Source organism: Paroedura picta, chromosome 3 (assembly GCF_049243985.1).
Source record: "Paroedura picta isolate Pp20150507F chromosome 3, Ppicta_v3.0, whole genome shotgun sequence".
In the NCBI taxonomy this organism is placed as follows: Eukaryota; Metazoa; Chordata; class Lepidosauria; order Squamata; family Gekkonidae; genus Paroedura; species Paroedura picta.
This window is the reverse complement of record NC_135371.1, coordinates 9,058,530-9,075,284: the sequence shown is the minus strand read 5'-3', so window position 1 is coordinate 9,075,284 and position 16,755 is coordinate 9,058,530. Positions and strand designations below refer to the sequence as shown.

The following is a 16,755-nucleotide window of genomic DNA, read 5'->3' as shown; positions in this document are numbered from 1 at the left end:
AAGGGGAGCTCCCCTTCCAAGACCCTTCTGGAGTCCGTCTCCAGGGCTGAGCTCCTCTGTACCAGTTATCTTTTATTTCTTTGTTCATAAAGATCTCCTGGGACTAGAACTTCTCCCCAGGCAGCAGAGATCTGTTCACCTGGAGAAAATAGTGTCTTTGCATGCTCACAAACACACACACACGCACCGTAAATTCAAGTCGCATAGCCCTCTCTTGTAGGTTCCCTTTTTATTTATTTAAATATATAATATATTAACACAAGTTGGAAAAATAAACGGATCCAGGAACTATTGTGTTTAGCCGTCGAACAGCATTCAGGATACAGATGCATGGGTTAGTTAATGTGCTTTCTTTCCCCTCCCACCCCCACCCCATTCACATCCCATGCTTTCCTCAATGAAGAACAGAAAAGCAGAGAGAACCTGGTTCCCCGCTCCCTGAACAAAAGGGAAAATACCCACCATGCACCCAGACGTACACGTAGAACCATGTTCTCTCTGGGAAAAGGCACCAGTAAACAACATGACCTCTTCACAGTTAGCAGGACAGAGGTGCATTTTGGCTCTCAGAGCATGTGCAGAGGGCAAGTGTTCCAGATACAGCTCTTGCCAACTCTTGCGTTGTCTGTCATTGGCAAAACCGATTCCCACCTCTGGCTCCCTAACCTAGGAATTTCAGAATGCCTCAGATGGTACCTGTTGAAATCCTAAATCTGTCACCGCCACCGCCGCAACCATATACACATGGAGTGCACTCCTGCTATCTGCATTTCTAAATATCAGTCGCAAGCACCGATTGTTCAGTGTCAGTGACGTCACCGCCAATGAGTGGCCATCTCTCGGCTACCAATGGCTAAAGACTCGGGGCTATTTCACAAACAGTTTTTTCTGGTAAAGGCTTATTTCACTGTGCCCTACGCCCTCTTGAAGGCAATGGAAATTATTCACAGTTCACTTAGGGTGGAACTACCAGGTCTGAACAAAAATGCAGTTGCCCCACTTCATGTTCTAGGTGGGAGGTGAGAGGCCGGAGGAAAATACTGAATCTTCCTCCACTCTGCCGGTTGAGTCTCCCTTACGAATGCCCTCCCAAGCCACCTCCTTCCCTTACGCTAGTCTCTGAAATGGAGAAGTAGGTTTTGCCGAGGTAAAAAACAAAAAAAATGTGCCATACTGAGTATTTGCAAGGGAGACGCAACAGGCGTGGAAGGAACAAAGCTGTCCCCCCTGTCCAGCCAATTTCCCCTTTAAAAACTTTTCCTCCGCACCCCATCTCCCATGAACATTCCCCCAGGAAGTGTGAAACACGCCCAGGCCCACCCTTAAGCTTTTCATGTGGCTTTATTGATGCGCTTTCTGCTCGAACATGGTTTTTAAAAAGAGAGAGAGGGAGCGCAAGCCTCCTATTCTGACTTTGGCTTTTCCTTCCGCTCAGCTTTTTTTCTTTTCAGGGCATTTTGGACTCCCCTGTCAGCCATTTTCTAGATTGTTGGCCAAACCGTGGCTCGCCAGATGTTGGTGGACTAAAAACTGGGGCTCATGGGAATTGTAGTTCACAGAGATCTGGCGAACCACAGTTTGGCCATCCCTGCGCGAGCGTTTAAAGACCATTCAGGAGGGAAAGGATGAGAAAGGCAAAGCCAGGATCCCATCCCAATGGCCAAAATGCGGGAATTCTGTTCAGTCTTCGTGTTAAGGAAGGATGGATGCTGGTCGCTTTGTTCTACATCGGCCAGTGCCGTTCTAGATTGTACTAAAAGACAACTAATGTTAACAGACCTAACATACACCCAAGCCCAAACCAACCTTGTGGGGTCATCCTCAATCAATCTGAGAATTGGTAACAAGGTCGGGCCGGAACGCAAAATAATTCTACAACGGAACAATTGCTACGCAGCTCTGGAAGTGTGCATTTCTTCGAACCTCAGTTATGTCTCACGAGGAAGAAACCCCAAGACATTGCAGAGTTAGCTGGGGTCAGCATATAACAAAAACCACCAGCTGCCCAGGTCCTAAGACTGGGGGTTTCTTGCAGTTTGAGTGGGTCCCATCTCCAGCTAGAAGGAGACACTAGCAAACGGACCCTTCCGATCCTGAATTCCCAAGGACCTCAGAACACTGTCCATTTGCTTAGACTCCCAAAATCACTTCTAGGGGTGCACACTTAGGATGGAATCATAACAAAATTGTCTTAAGACAGGGATAAACACTGGCATTGACCAAGTTATCAGGTCGGAAGTTTGTAAGATATCCTGGAAGTTTAAGGTTTGATTCTTGGCAGAGGAAGGTGGTAACAGAGGGAGGGAGACGGGGAGGGAATGCAATTCTAGAGTCATGTAGGCAGAGAGGGTTCTTAAATTAATGTCAGATGTCCCCAGAGCGCTTTCATTTAGCACGAGGAAATCCAGCAGACAAAACCCTGGGCAGGAAATGCTCCGGGCTCTTTTTAGAGGGTTTGTGAATCCCAATTACAGTTTTTTCCAAAACCAAGAACAGATTTGTCTGCTAGGGCAGGGGTAGTCAACCTGTGGTCCTCCAGATGTTCATGGACTACAATTCCCATGAGCCCCTGCCAGCGTTTGCTGGCAGGGGCTCGTGGGAATTGTAGTCCATGAACATCTGGAGGACCACAGGTTGACTACCCCTGTGCTAGGGAGTAGTTGGGACGAACTATAAATGTCCACTCAATAAACCATTACTGTGTCTAGGCTCCACCGCCCCACCCTTCTTGTTTGGCTGCATACCGAGTAATGGTGCCTACCTCTTCCTTTGGGACAACGCGGAAATAAGAACGGGGAACACCGTTCAAATGGAGCTAAGAGATCTAGATAAAAAGAGGTGTCAGAGGATGGATTAGCTTTTTTTTTTTTTAAAGGTAGCTGCACGTCTGAGCTACACAATTAACACACTGGTAGCATGTAATTTTGAAGTGATGGGTGAGCTATGGGATGGACTGCTTGTCTGAGACTGCGGCGTGGCCTTTATTCCAGATTTCAGGGCCCACAGTCTGTCAATCAAGCTAGAAAGATTCCTAATCCGGCATTCACAAGACATTCTGGACCAGGGGTAGTCAAACTGCGGCCCTCCAGATGTCCATGGACTACAATTCCCATGTATTCGCTGGCAGGGGCTCATGGGAATTGTAGTCCATGGACATCTGGAGGGCCGCAGTTTGACTACCCCTGTATCTGGACTAAGGCTCCTAGTTCAAGACAAACACCATTTCAATCCTTGCCGGCAACTCCTCGTTCTGGTAGCCTTGGTACAATTACGGCCACCCAATAACGGACAGGGATGGATTTAGCCCAGGGTTGGAGACTGCAGCCGTTGTACAATATTTAAGCAAGCCGGAACTCCGTTGCTAGTTTCGGCTGCAAATTCAGGTAGACCTCCCCCAATTGCGGGTCGGAGGGGTAGCTTGGTCCCCTGTACCCCCTTGTCAAGGGACAGGGCAAAATGGTTATCTGTCCTTTGGCTGGTGTATAATGGAGAGGGGACGCTGTACAAAAGTTATTTGAGCAATTTGCCCCTCCCCGTTGGTAACCGCGCGCTGTGATCCAGAGGGATTATTTTCACTTTGCCAAAAGGGTGATCTGCTGATGGTTCTAAATGCTGGTGAAGGAGAAGCAGAATTTCTAGGCTCAGATCTGCTCATCCCTGAGGTTTGGAGCAAAGTGAGGGAGGGGGCGGGAATCTGCTTCCTAGACATCCTCTGCTTTCTATTTTCTACTTGTGCAAAGCCATCCCAACCCCCCAATCCGGGAATGGCAAAAAATGGTTGGCTCCATAAGTCATCTCCTTTTTGCTGGGTTTTGCATTCTCCTCCAAGAGTCCTTGAAACTACTTTTGCCAGATCACAGTCCCCTGGAATCTTTTTGTCTTTCTCTCCTTGATCCACTAAGGATGCAGGAGCTTCAGTTCTAAATAGTTCTCATGCTTTCAGAAGAACCCCTCACTGTCTTTTAGTTAGTTCTTCCACTTCATTCCCTATCTCAATTCCCTTGGGGGGTGGGGGGAGAAGATTTCACAGAGAGAGAGAGACACACACACAAACTATGGATTACACAGTCTGCAGAAGACAATCGGCTGCAGTTTGCTAGATCGGACCCTCAAATCCTACCCCTAACCCACCCTTAAAGTCTACTGTGGCTCAGGTACAGTAAAATCCCTTCTTTGGTCCCAGTTGAGTTAGATTTCTTCCATCTCTCTCTCTCTCTGCACTGGAGGTGAATTTATCTGGCCTGACAAGACTGTGCTGCAATCGACTAGCTCTCCCTACTCTCCCAGACCTACCGCAGGCTCAGTTATTCCATCCCTAAAGGTTTTGCCCAAGGGGCAGTCACCTGCCGGGATCTGCAAGGTCGCATGTTTTGTAGTTTCACACCATGGCCCCCAACAATTCCTTCTACACGGCTCACGCTGGGCCGATAAGCAACGTCCACTTGAAACGTTGAAGAACAAAAGGGACAGGCCCAGAGAGATTGCATGGAGAGGGGGTGTCGTTCTTACGTCCGTTCCCATTAAAAGGACCAGCCAAGCTACTCCCAAGAAGAAATCTCCTAGCATGGAACTCCCAAGAACTCCTTCCTGTCCGTCCCTCCAAAACTACATTCCCCAGATTCCACAGGGCGGCAGGAGGGGAACAAGGACAGGAAGAGCCATTTCAAGCTGGCCTGAATTTGAAGCACTGCTCTGCCCGGCTCTCTTCTAATTCCCACCCTCCCCAAGACCTACAACTTGTGTTTGGGTTCCTCTGCCCGCTTCACAGTCGTTCACAGATTGGTCTTGTAACCGCTTCCGCATTAAGACTCTGTATCGGGTCCCCTGAGTCATTTCCCTGTAACCGAGCATTCATTGTTGCAAACATAAACACAGCAAAACCCCCTTTTTGTCCGCCTCGCCATCCATAAGTACAAAAGGAAAACTCCCGTTTTCTGTCCCTTGAGGCCTCCTCCTCCTCGGCTGATCTCTTTGGCTTCCATCCCACCCACCCCCTTTCTCCCCAACAGATACAGGAGGCAGATCGATGACATGTCCTTTCCTTCCCTGACCGGCTGTTACTTTTCATGCAACTCCACGTCAGACTCTTTGTCCTCCTGGGCTGCGTCAGGGGCTGGGCCCTGGCCCGCCTCCTGGTTCTCGTATTCTCCGGCCCGCAGGCTGACGCACAGGACCAAGGTCTGCAGGAAGCCGTAGAGGCAGGCGAACTGCAGCAGGTACTCCTGCACCAGCCAGAGGGCTAAGTACATCCCGCAGGCCGTGACCAAGAAACAGCTCAGGCCGTGGAGCCAAATCTTCAGGGGGCCGCCGAGGCCCAGGATGTCCAAGGCCAGCCGGAACACCGGAGAGGCGGCGCAGAGCATCGTGACCACGCACAGGTCAAAGAGGTGGCGGGTGAAGTTGAAGGAGATCTGGAAGTGCTCCGGGAGTTCCAGGGACTGAGCATGGTAGGGGGAGAGGTGTTGGGGGATCCCAGCGAAGAGGGAACAGACGCCCATGGAGGAACTTTGGCCCCAACCAATGGCTTCCCAAACCCGGCGGGGGCTCCACCACGTCGCCTTGGGAGGGGCCGGGCCTCCCGGCAAGGCCTCAGGCGCCTCCCCAGAGTCCTCGGCCTGCTTGGCTTTTCCTCGTCGCCACGGCAACGCGGGCAGCCATGATCGAGCTCTGCTGAAGAACATGGCGCTGGGAGGGGGTCTTTTTGGGGGGTCGCTCCGGGTCCGAGCGGGAAGAAGGAAAAAGTAGAGGTGTATCAAGCAGATCGACGATTTAGCCTAACAAAGAGGGTCCAGGGGTCTTCACAGTCAGCTCTGTAGGATACAGTATGATGATGTGTTTCACAAGTGTGCTGTTGTGGTTCTGTTAGAGGCAATTTGGCTTGGGATGCGTTATGCCATGGAGAGTGCAGTTCGTGAAGCAGTTATTCAGTAACACAGAGTTGTGGTTGTTCCATAAATCATCCAGCTCAGAGTCTTGGCTGTCGAGACTATATTCTCTCAGTCCAGGCAGGACACATGGAGAGGATTGGGTTACTTATGCATGGCAAAACACGGCGGTCTGCCACGTCTCCATCTTATCCAAGGCGACCCAGCAGGGACAGTCTTAAAAAACGCATGTCCGTATCCTCCCCGGAAAGGGAACGCTCCTCTCCGTGCGCATCGGTGATTCCCTCGAGGCAAGAATCTCTGCTTCCTCTTGATGCAAAGAACTCCCGAGAACTCCTTCCTTCCCCAAAAAAGTCAGATGTCACATTGAAGCCGGGAGCCTTCCGCCTCCCCCTGAAATTAAGCAAAGCCATTTTCAATCAAAGAAGAGAAGGGATTTAAAAGATTCAGTGGAAGGCGGGTGGGGCTTCTTAGCAGCAAGGGAGGTGATTGGGCACGAGGTTTGGTGGTCTGTCCAAACTATTTTTAGCAACCTATTGCAGGAGGATGTTAAGGGAGGATTAGGTTGTTCCCCAAAGCAGGGGGGGGGAACAGATGGAGCTGAATTTTGCTTTGCCGTTCTTAAAGGGATAAGTAGGGCTGACTGCTACAGATGTTCCTCCTTGGGGCCAGGGATCCAACCGCCTGGTGATCCCTGGTCCCAAGGAAGCATGTCTGTCCTCAACCAGGGCCAGATCCCTCTCCATCCTGGCCCCCACCTGGGGGAACGAGCTCCCAGAAGAGATCCATCCTCCACATGGCAGCCTTTTAAATGCTTTTCTCACTGGTGTGAACCAAAAGCAGCTTACAACATCATTCTCTCCTCCTCCGTTTTATCCCCACAACAATCCTTTGAGGTAGGTTAGGCTGAGAGAGAACGACTGGCCCAAGGTCACCCAGCTAGCACACAGAGCAGAAGAGAGATCTGACCCTGGGCCTCCAGATTGTAGAACACGTCTTCCCAAGGGAAGGGGAAATAATAGGGAATGTTAGGCTCCTTTAAAAATTAAACAATGAACATGAAAGGGAATGATGTCATTTCCCTCTTCCATGTAAACACGCGACCGATTGTCTTTGTTGGCAGGAAGAAGAGTCACAGCCTGACCCATCAGAATCAGAGGTCTACTCCAGAGGCATCCAGAGACAGGGGCTTCTCTGCGGTGGCCCCTCAGCTCTAAAATATCTCCCCACAGAAGTTCACCTGGCGCCTTTCTACATCTTTGACAACCGGGCATTTTCTTTTTACAGCCCTATACACCTGCTGCTTCCACTGATCTCATGTGGGGCAGTGGCACAAGTAGGAAGGCCCACCTTTCACTCCCACCATGACACTTGATGAGGGACCTCACACTCTCAGGCTAACCTACCTCTCAGGAGTGCTTGTGAGGGTCACAGGGAAGAGGCAAGAACCATGTTCACTGCCCTGGAGGAAGAGACGGATAAAAACGTAAGAGTTTGTATTTATACCCCACTTTTCACTACCCAAAGAAGTCTCAAAGCAGCTTACAACCACCTTCCCTTCCTCTCCCCACCACAGACACCTTGTGAGGGAGGTGGGGCTGAGAGAGCTCTGAGAAAACTGTGACCAACCCAAGGCCACCCAGCTGGCTGCATGTGGAGGAGGGGGGGGGGAATCAAACCCAGTTCTCCGGATTACAGTCTGCTGCTCTTAAGCATTACCCCATGCCGGTTCTCAAGAGCTTTTGAGAGGTAGCTACTGTTTTTATGACTGCTTTTCAATGCTTTCTTATTGCCCACTACTTCAATCCATGTTTACTTGATTGTTTCAGGGGATTTTAATGTTGTGAGCCACTTCAGTCATTTTAAATGAAGAAAGGTTGGGGGAGCTTGGTCTGTTTAGTCTGGAGAGAAGACGACTAAGAGGGGATCTGATAGCCAGGGTGCCGTAGAGAGGATGGAGCAGAGTTTTTCTCTCTTGCCCTGCAGGGACGGACCAGAACCAATGGGATGAAATTAATTCAAAAGAAATTCCATCTCAACATCCGGAAGAAGTTCCTGACAGTCAGAGCGGTTCCTCAGTGGAACAGGCTTCCTCGGGAGATGGTGGGTTCTCCATCTTTGAACATTTTTAAACAGAGGCTGGATAGCCATCTGACGGAGAGGCTGATTGTGTGAAGGCTCAAGGGGGTGGCAGGTGACAGTGGGTGAGCGATAGGGTTGTGAGTGTCCTGCATAGTGCAGGGGGTTGGACTAGATGACCCAGGAGGTCCCTTCCAACGCTAATATTCTATGATTCTATGATTCTAAATGGCGAGGAAGCCAATAAATATTTTCACAATCTCAGAAGGCACCTACTGGATCAGCCCAAAAGGTCTACCTTGCCCATCCTCCTGTCTCCTACGCCAGTGGGCCATCGGAAAGCCTCCCAGGTGGGTCACACAGCCGTAATGTTCTCCTCACAGACTGCCCACTCCCACCAGAGGTAGACTGCGCTTGAAAACAGAGGATCCATTTAGCATTCCCAGCTAACCATTAATCTGTTTAATCCCCTGACTTGAATTCCATTTTAAATTAACCGGCTTTGCATGCACATCCATGCAGTCTACATCAAAATCTTCTTTTTTTTTAAGAAAAAAATTAAGAGAGAACAATTGTAATTTTCAATAGTTTTGCTAGGGGAACCCAGTCGTGACAGCCAACACGGTGTAAAGCAGTTAAGCATGTTAAACCACAGGCCCAAGTTCGAATCCACACTGATACCATGGAAGTTCACTGGGTGATCCTGGTCCAGTCCCACACACTCTCCGCCTAGCCTACCTTGCAGGGCCGTTGTGATGAATCAACGGAAGAGAGGAGAAGGATGCAAGCAGGTTTGGGTCCTCCGTTTTGGAGGAAGGTGGGGGAGAAATGAAGCAAAGACGCATCCATAAAGCACTGGAACTTTTGATTCAGACAGAGATTCATTTCTGGGGGTTATTCATACTCATGAAGCACCCCCCACATTCACACATTTCATTTTTTAAAATTATTATTATTATTATTGTATTTCACAGCATGTACGCTTTACTGTACACAGACACAGCAGCGGAAGAGCCTTTGCGTAGGTGCAATATTTTCTTTAGGGCATCCTGGATTGTCTAAATGCCACAAAAGGCTCGCTGTGCCACGCAATAAAGATATTTTCTGCATTACTTCAAGCCCCTGAGCAGCCATTCCCTCTCCTTCTAACCTCAGGAAGAGTTTGGGTGTCTGCAGAGAGGGGAGGGGAGGGGAGGGGGGGGAGAAACCCGCTCTATTTATGGCCTTGTTATGTCTCCTTCCCGAGGCTCCCTGCGGAGGGCGATGGGAACTACCTGCGGGCCCTTCAAAACCCCAAAAGGATCCATCGTGCAATATGCGAAGCCAGGGGCCTGCTCCCCCTCCGCCTCCTCCAAAACATTCATCCGTGGGGAGAGAAACATCGACCCCCCTCCCCCAAATTGCCTCCCCGGCTGAAAACTTCAATCCCACCCCCCAACACCACCCCCAACCTATAAGGCCATTTCAGAGCCAGTCCTAAACACGGCAGCCCCCCACCCACCCCGCCCAAAGCACGCCCCCTAAAAAGAGCAATCCTTGAATGAAACAGACACCCCCAAACCCCAAAAGGGATCCGATTCCTCCGGCTGGATCTTTGCAGGGGGAGACTGCGGCGGCGTCCCTGCCTGCTGCCCTCCTTCCCCGGGCGAGGCACGTACCGCGAGGCGCTTGGGGGGGGGGGGGGTCGACGCGGCTCTTCGTCCCGACCGCGGAGGGCTCGTGCAAAACGGATCGGGGGTCGTTAATCCGAATTGAAGGGGGTGCAAATAAAAGAAGAGCTCCTGCAACAAAAAAAGGAGGAGGAGGAGGGGGGGGGGTTCTTAAACTCGGGATCTTTGGCCCCGCAGAGCAAAAGGGAAAGGAAGGGAAGAGGCAGGGAGTGAGGCCGGCCCAGCCCCGGACGTCGAGAGGGTGCGAGGGATCCCGGGAGGCGCCTCCCCAAGGAGGGCCGGGGAAGGAGTGGCCAGGCGGGATGGGACGGGACGGGACGGGAGCGGGCCGGGATGGGCGGCGGGGCAGGAGGCGGCGCCATGGGCGGGTGGAGGGGAGCCGCGCTCCCCAGGAGCAAGGGTTGGGGATTAGGGAGGTCTGGGGGAAACCGAGGAAGCCACCCCAGACAGGGCTGACTAGGAGAAGAAGAGTTGGTTCTTATATGCCGCTTTGCTCTGCCAGGAGGAGGCTCAAAGCGGCGTGCAGTCGCCTTCCCTTTCATCTCCCCGCAACAGGCACACTGGGAGGGAGGTGAGGCTGAGAGAGCCCTGAGATTACGAAGAAGAAGAAGAAGAAGAAGAAGAAGAAGAAGAAGAAGAAGAAGAGCTGGTTCTTATATGCCGCTTTTCTCCACCAGAAGGAGTCTCAAAGCGGCTTACAGTCGCCTTTCCCCTTCCTCTCCCCGCAACAGGCACACTGGGAGGGAGGTGAGGCTGAGAGAGCCCTGAGATTACGAAGAAGAAGAAGAAGAAGAAGAAGAAGAAGAAGAAGAAGAAGAAGAAGAAGAAGAGCTGGTTCTTATATGCTGCTTTTCTCCACCAAAAGGAGTCTCAAAGCAGCTTCCAGTCGCCTTTCCCCTTCCTCTCCCCGCAACAGGCGCCTTGTGAGGGAGGGGAATGTGAGAGAGCTCTGACAGGACTGGTTGGTCACAGCTCTACCAGTGCCAGCTGGCTGCATGGGGAGAAGGGGGGAATTAAACCCCGCTCCCTGGATTAGAAGTTGGTGCTCTGACTAGGACGGGGGGGGGGGGGAAGCATGGTGCTAAATATTCACAGACTACAATTCCTGTGAGCCATTCCCACTTGGCCATTCTGGCAGGGGCTCGTGGTCATTGTAGTCCGTGAACTTCTGGAAAGCCACAATTTGGTCACCCGTGGACTAAGGAGTAGTCCCAATTTTTAAAGTTGGGCCTGAGGATTTGAGGGTGGCATCTGGGAGATTGCGGTTCGGGGAGGGGGGGGGGGGCTTGGTAGGGTATAATACAATCTTGTGCAATCTTTGGACCCTGGAGGAGATATTTTTCAGGCTCGTAAGAACCCCAGAAGTGGTGACAGCCAATCAATGGATCGATTATTTGCCGTTTCCAAGGAGACCAGGTCGCAGAGCATCAGGGGAAATGGCACTAGTTATGTCTAATGATGTCAGTGGCCATTCAAGTTTCTGGATATTGACAGCAGAGCCTGGAAGGTGAGCAGAGCTGGCCTGATAAATTCAGCCCCATCAATGCGCAAGAATGCGCTAGATAAACTATGCGATATTACAGAGTGACAAAAATAGCAAAGCATGTCCATTTTCTGAGAAGCATGCCCAGAATTTACATTTCAAAGAGGAGGAAAGAATAACAAAGGCTTAAATACCAATGCAGTGTTTCATCTGATGATTTATCTCGGGTGCCCTGTTGTTGTTCTACCTGTCAAAGTTGTTTCAGAAAAAAAATCAGTGGGAGAATCCAAGGCAATTGTTGTTGAATTATACGATTCACTAACAGTCAGGCAACCTACCCGCACCCCAGGGCTTAATAAAGATCTGGCTTTCCTATTACCCTATTAGGTGCTTATGTCTGGCATATCACACCCCTTGCAGATGGGAATGCCTTCAGATGTTATCTTTTAATTTCCTATTGCTTCTCTCCTTCCTGCATCAGGTGTTACATTTTGCTTATCTAGCAACAATGGGGAGTGTGTCACTCCCACTTGGAGAGCCTGGATGATGATTTGAATTTATCACCGACAATATTTTATCTTGTGGAACCGCTTTCACGCGCATGCACACTTCTTCAGATGCAGGCACACAAAAGCTTATACCCAGAATTAAACTTTGTTGATCTTTAAAATGCCGCTGGACTCAAACTTTGTCCGGCTCCTTCAGACCAACACGGCCAACCCCCTCAATCTTATATTTGAATATATGAACTTATTTCCTTCCTGTCTGTCTCCCCAATAGGGACCTAAAATGGTTTACACTGTTTTCTGTAAGATTGTAATGCATTTGGGTTGTTTTACCATTAGCCACTGAGGATGTTGTATAACTTCGAAAACTAGCAACCAGATCTCATTCCAGCAATACAAATAACAGAATAATATTTTGCTTCAAGTCAGCTGGCAACTCTTCGTTTCTGTGGCAGCTAAGACCAACAAAGTTTTATTCTGAGCATAAGCTTTCAAGAGCACATATGCTTCTTGAGAGGCAGCGTCGTATAGTTGTTAAGAGCAATGGACTCTAATCTGGATAATTGGGTATGATTCCCCACTTCTCTATGTGCAGCTAGCTGGGTGATCTTGGGCTAGTCACAGTTCTCTGAACTTTTTTCTTAGAGCGCCCTCAGCCTCACCTATCTCAAAGGGTGTCTGTTGTGGGGAGAGGAAGAGAAAGGTGTTTCTCAGATCCTAGTTCAACAACACTCTAACCGCGTAGCATTCCCTCCCCCTGCTAAGTTTATAAATCTGTCTGACAGGTTTACACTCCACTGCATCAGCAGAAGTCACCTCTGACTCATTAAAGCTGATGTTGGTATACTTTAGTCTTTACAGTATCACTGGACTCCTGTTTTATTCTGATGTAACGGGGTCACGCGACTGCCTGTCTGCACCAATCACACGTCTCCTTTCCTTCCTGCTAGTTGCTCAGGGTGGCATGACATCCTGACCACAGTCAGATTCAAATCCACTAGCACCATAGAGATCCAACAAGAGTTTCAAGATATAAGCTTTCGTCTGCCAAGGCTCCCTTCCATCACAGCTCTGAAACTCACCATAGTCCTTTCCTTAGTGAAATATGGCAGAAAGAGAGAAGCTGGCCCAAATGAGCTCCATGAGGAAGAATTTGAGTGCAGATTTTTACTCTGCACTGACAAACAGAATCCAAGAAGAAAAATAACATCTGTGAACCAAGGCTGGCTCCCAGGATGAAAAGAGAAAAGTAGGGAATCCAGTTTCCAGGAAAATGTCTTAGTGTGAAATGCAAGATAGAGTCAGGTAGCCATGTTGGGCTGAAGTAACAGCACAAATTTAGAGTCCAGGGGCACCTTTAAGACCCAACTTAAAACTTTGACTAATAAAACTTTGTTGGTCTTAAAGGTACCACTGGACTCTAAATTTGTTCTGCAGCCATTATCTGTCCAGACGCTCCTTCAAAACCACCAGGGAGGGGGAGCTCACCACCTCCCTAGGCAACCAGTTTCACTGCTGAACTACTCTGTGAACAAAAATTTCCAATATCTAGCCATACCATTCTGCATGTAGTTTAAACCCATTACTGCGGGTCTTATCCTCTGATGCACGACAGAGTTACACCCTTAAGTAGAGTTACACCCTTGAATTCCATTGAAGTCTAAAGTGCAAGACTCTTTTAAATTTTGTATTGCCTTTTGTCTTGCATTTAAGAACCAACTAGAGCCTCTGGTTGCTGAAAATTCTGAACCATTGTTTTTGGTTGCTACTATGATATATTTATTGGAGTTTCACAAAAATATTAATTTGATAGTGTTTTTTTTTTAATTTCTCATCAGTCTTGAAGATTTAGAAATCAAGGGCTGAATATAAATATGTTAAATTTACATTTGTGCTTCAATCAACAGGTTAGCCATTAAAGGGCCACAAGTTTTTTTGTTGTGTTTTTAAACCTGAAAGCCTATTTTGTCTTTTCAAGAACTCTTGAGTTCTTCACAGTTTGCTTACTGCAGTAAGGCTACAGCCTAGGAACATTTTGATTTTGGGGGGAAAGGACATAAACTTTATTTCTCGGTTAACATAAGAAAGAAAAACCACCTTGACTCAGATTTGTCAGAACCGAATCAAGAGGATTTACAGCAATTAAATTTTACAGTTTTAAACAGTATGTACAGCCCTCCAGAACTCTGTCGGATTCTTGTTCAATCACTGCGTCCTACAACACCAACTGCTTTGCGCCCATTTTAAAAATTGGCGGGTTGGCGGCTTTCCATGCCCTTAACAAACATGGCGGATGAGTGTGATCTCCTACCGCGAGAGGAAGAGAACATTAAACGGGCAAGCGGACAGTCGGAAGAGGCTTCGTTCCCAAACCCACGATGGCGTTGACTAACAGCCTCGTGCGCAGGCGTGGACATTTATGACGCCTACTTCGCCATGAGCGGCTGGTCCCCGCCCCCCTCCCGCTCTGGCTTCTGTGCTGTTTAAACGACGCCTTACTATATAAGTGCGGGGGAGGGGGAAGGGACCCGCACTGAAAGGAACGGCAAAATTAATAACACGTTATCACACGAGGTATATAAATATTGCCCCAAACGGGTAACATGGCTTGAAGAAGAATATATTCAATAATATTTCAGGCTATTTTATAGACAGCCTCAGAATGAATGGAGGGGGCTTTGCAGCGAATGCGCAAGGTTATTTTCGGCAACGAGTGGGAGGGCTGTTCTGTTGTCATGGGAACAGTAGCAGTTTGGGGGCCTTTGGGCCTCATGCAAAACCCGTCGTGGATTTCACAAAGCGAACAAAACCGGACCAGAGCCCTATAGTTGCGCTTTGAACAAAAATACGCATTTGTCTGCAGGAGCTTCCAGTCTAGCAGAATTGTTTTATTTTACTATATTTATAGTTCACTTTGCAAACCAAATTTGCTTCTCAAAGCAGCTGCATGCAACAAAACAACAAGAACAAAAACCCTTTGGGGCAGGGGTAGTCAAACTGCGGCCCTCCAGATGTCCATGGACTACAATTCCCAGGAGCTCCCTGCCAGCATTCGCTGGCAGGGGGCTCCTGGGAATTGTAGTCCATGGACATCTGGAGGGCCGCAGTTTGACTACCCCTGCTGGGGCATATATAAACCACAAATGTCAACTTGTGCCAAACCTTGTAGCTTCCAGCCCAGGGGCTCAGTGAGCAGAGCAGCTGCTTTGCCCACCGAAGGCCTCCAGTTTCAGTCCCTGGCATCTCCGGCCCGAAGGATCTCAGGGGTCACTGCCTGAGACTATGGAGGCTGGGGGGAGGGTCTATAACCTTGTACAGTTTGCACAGAGAGCCAGTCTGTAGTGGTTAGGAGTGCGGCATGCCGGGGTCGATTCTGCACTCCTCCACATACAGCCAGCTGGGTGACTTTGGGCTCCCCACAGAACTGGTAAAGCTGTCCTGACCGAGCAGTAAGATCAGGGCTCTCTCAGCCTCACCCACCCCACAGGGTGTCTGTTATGGGGAAAGGGAAGGCGACTGTAAGCCGCTTTGAGCTTCCTTTAGGTAGAGAAAAACGGCATATAAGAACCAACTCTTCTTCTTCTACAATGAGAGCATCGTCACATCAAACCACAGCAAGATCAACAAAGAGCTAGTATTATTTTAAGACATGCAAAACTGTACAATTTAACCTTGCTGACAATTTGCAAGGTGATTAATAATCCCGTTTCTGCAGCCCAAACCCTGGTGCTTGTGAGCCCTGCCTTAGGAGCTGGGGACCAAAATACGACCACGCCGTACGTTAAACAAAAATTCAGCCCGTGTGTGCTTATTTTCATTTGCACTTGGATCAATAGAGCCTGCTCATTCCCCTTTCTGTTTGAGAAGAGCTGGCTTTTGGTACCCTGCTTTCCCCTACCTGAAGAGAGTCACAAAGTAGCTGAGAGAGCTCCAAGAGAACTAGGACTGGCCCAAGGTCACCCAGCTGACTGCATGTGGAGTGGGGAATCAAACCCAGTTCTCCAAATTAGAGTCTGCCATTTGTAACCTTTGCACCACACTGGCTCTCAAAGTGGCCTACAAACTCCTTTGCCTTCCTCTCCCCAGGAAGGGGAGAAACCCTGTGAGGTGAGGGGGGGGGGGGCTGAGAGAACTCTTGAGAGAACTGTGACTGGTCTAATATCACCACGTGGAAGGAGTGGGGAGCCAAACTTTGCTCTCTAGATTAGAAGCCGTTGCTCTTAGCCACTATACCAAGATGGTCCTTGAAACCAACCCAATAAACACGTGTCCTTGAGTTGCATCAGCTCCATCCATGGGATTTTCAATGCAAAAGACCAACAGAAATGTCCTATTGCCTCCTCTCAGCCAAGGGCTGCCAGGTAAGGATGGGAAAATACCTGAAGATTTCGGGGGCAGAGCCTGTGGAGGGGACGGCTCGGAGCAGGGAAGGACCTGAGCCATAGAGTTCATCCCCCTAAAGCAGCCATTTTACTGTTGCCATACTGACTAGTTCAACTCAGAAAAATCATTAATGCTCGGCATGGTCAGCGGCAAAAGGAAACGTGGTCGCCAAAGGATCCGCTGGCTCGACACAGGGATGACCACGAACCAACTGAAAGAAGCGGTCCTTGACAGAGATGCATGGCAGAAACTTTCCTATAGAATCGCCGAGGGTCGGACATAACAGAACGGATGACATCATGCCGAGTGGACATGCTGACCTTCCGAGCTCTGATGAGATAAGGCTAATCTGGCCCATCCATACCACAGTTCTGAAGAGTACAGGGATAAAAATATTTTTCCAGACTCGGGTATATTGCACCAAGTGTTCCTGAATTCCCAATACCACGATATTTCAATTCACAGGGTTTTGGCAATTTTCTGGTCCATGATTTCCTAGGGCGAATGGCTGGGTTTTTGAAGGTTTCCAGTGGCTGGGAGGAGTTGTTTGCAGAGGTAGAGGCACCAAAATGGAAGAGCTGCCGGTGCCAGATCAGGGGTAGTCAACCTGTGGTCCTCCAGACGTCCATGGGCTCATGGGAATTGTAGTCCATGGACATCTGGAGGACCACAGATTACCCGTTTTAAATGACCCCCAACTTTCAAGCCAAGTGGACCACGAAGAACTCCAAAATGTTGATGGAGGACTT

At 49.3% G+C, this 16,755-nt stretch overlaps 1 protein-coding gene across 6 annotated transcripts; it reads right to left on the bottom strand.

The window, feature by feature from the left end:
• Positions 1 to 214: 214 nt before the first annotated feature.
• Positions 215 to 14,039, bottom strand: C3H6orf47 (chromosome 3 C6orf47 homolog). 6 transcript variants are annotated; one of them, XM_077331238.1, is made up of 4 exons: positions 13,935 to 14,004; positions 11,312 to 11,364; positions 7,292 to 7,347; positions 215 to 6,278 (listed from the first exon to the last, which is right to left on the bottom strand). In XM_077331238.1, the coding sequence occupies exon 4, from the start codon at positions 5,679 to 5,681 to the stop codon at positions 5,058 to 5,060; it is 624 nt and encodes a 207-aa protein (XP_077187353.1). In that variant the 5' UTR covers positions 5,682 to 6,278; positions 7,292 to 7,347; positions 11,312 to 11,364; positions 13,935 to 14,004; the 3' UTR covers positions 215 to 5,057. The 6 variants fall into 6 exon arrangements, with proteins under 6 accessions (XP_077187353.1, XP_077187350.1, XP_077187352.1 ...); XM_077331235.1 differs by lacking the exon at positions 13,935 to 14,004 and adding an exon at positions 9,623 to 9,745; XM_077331237.1 differs by lacking the exon at positions 11,312 to 11,364 and having other exon boundaries at positions 13,935 to 14,039.
• Between the last annotated feature and the right edge of the window lie 2,716 nt (positions 14,040 to 16,755).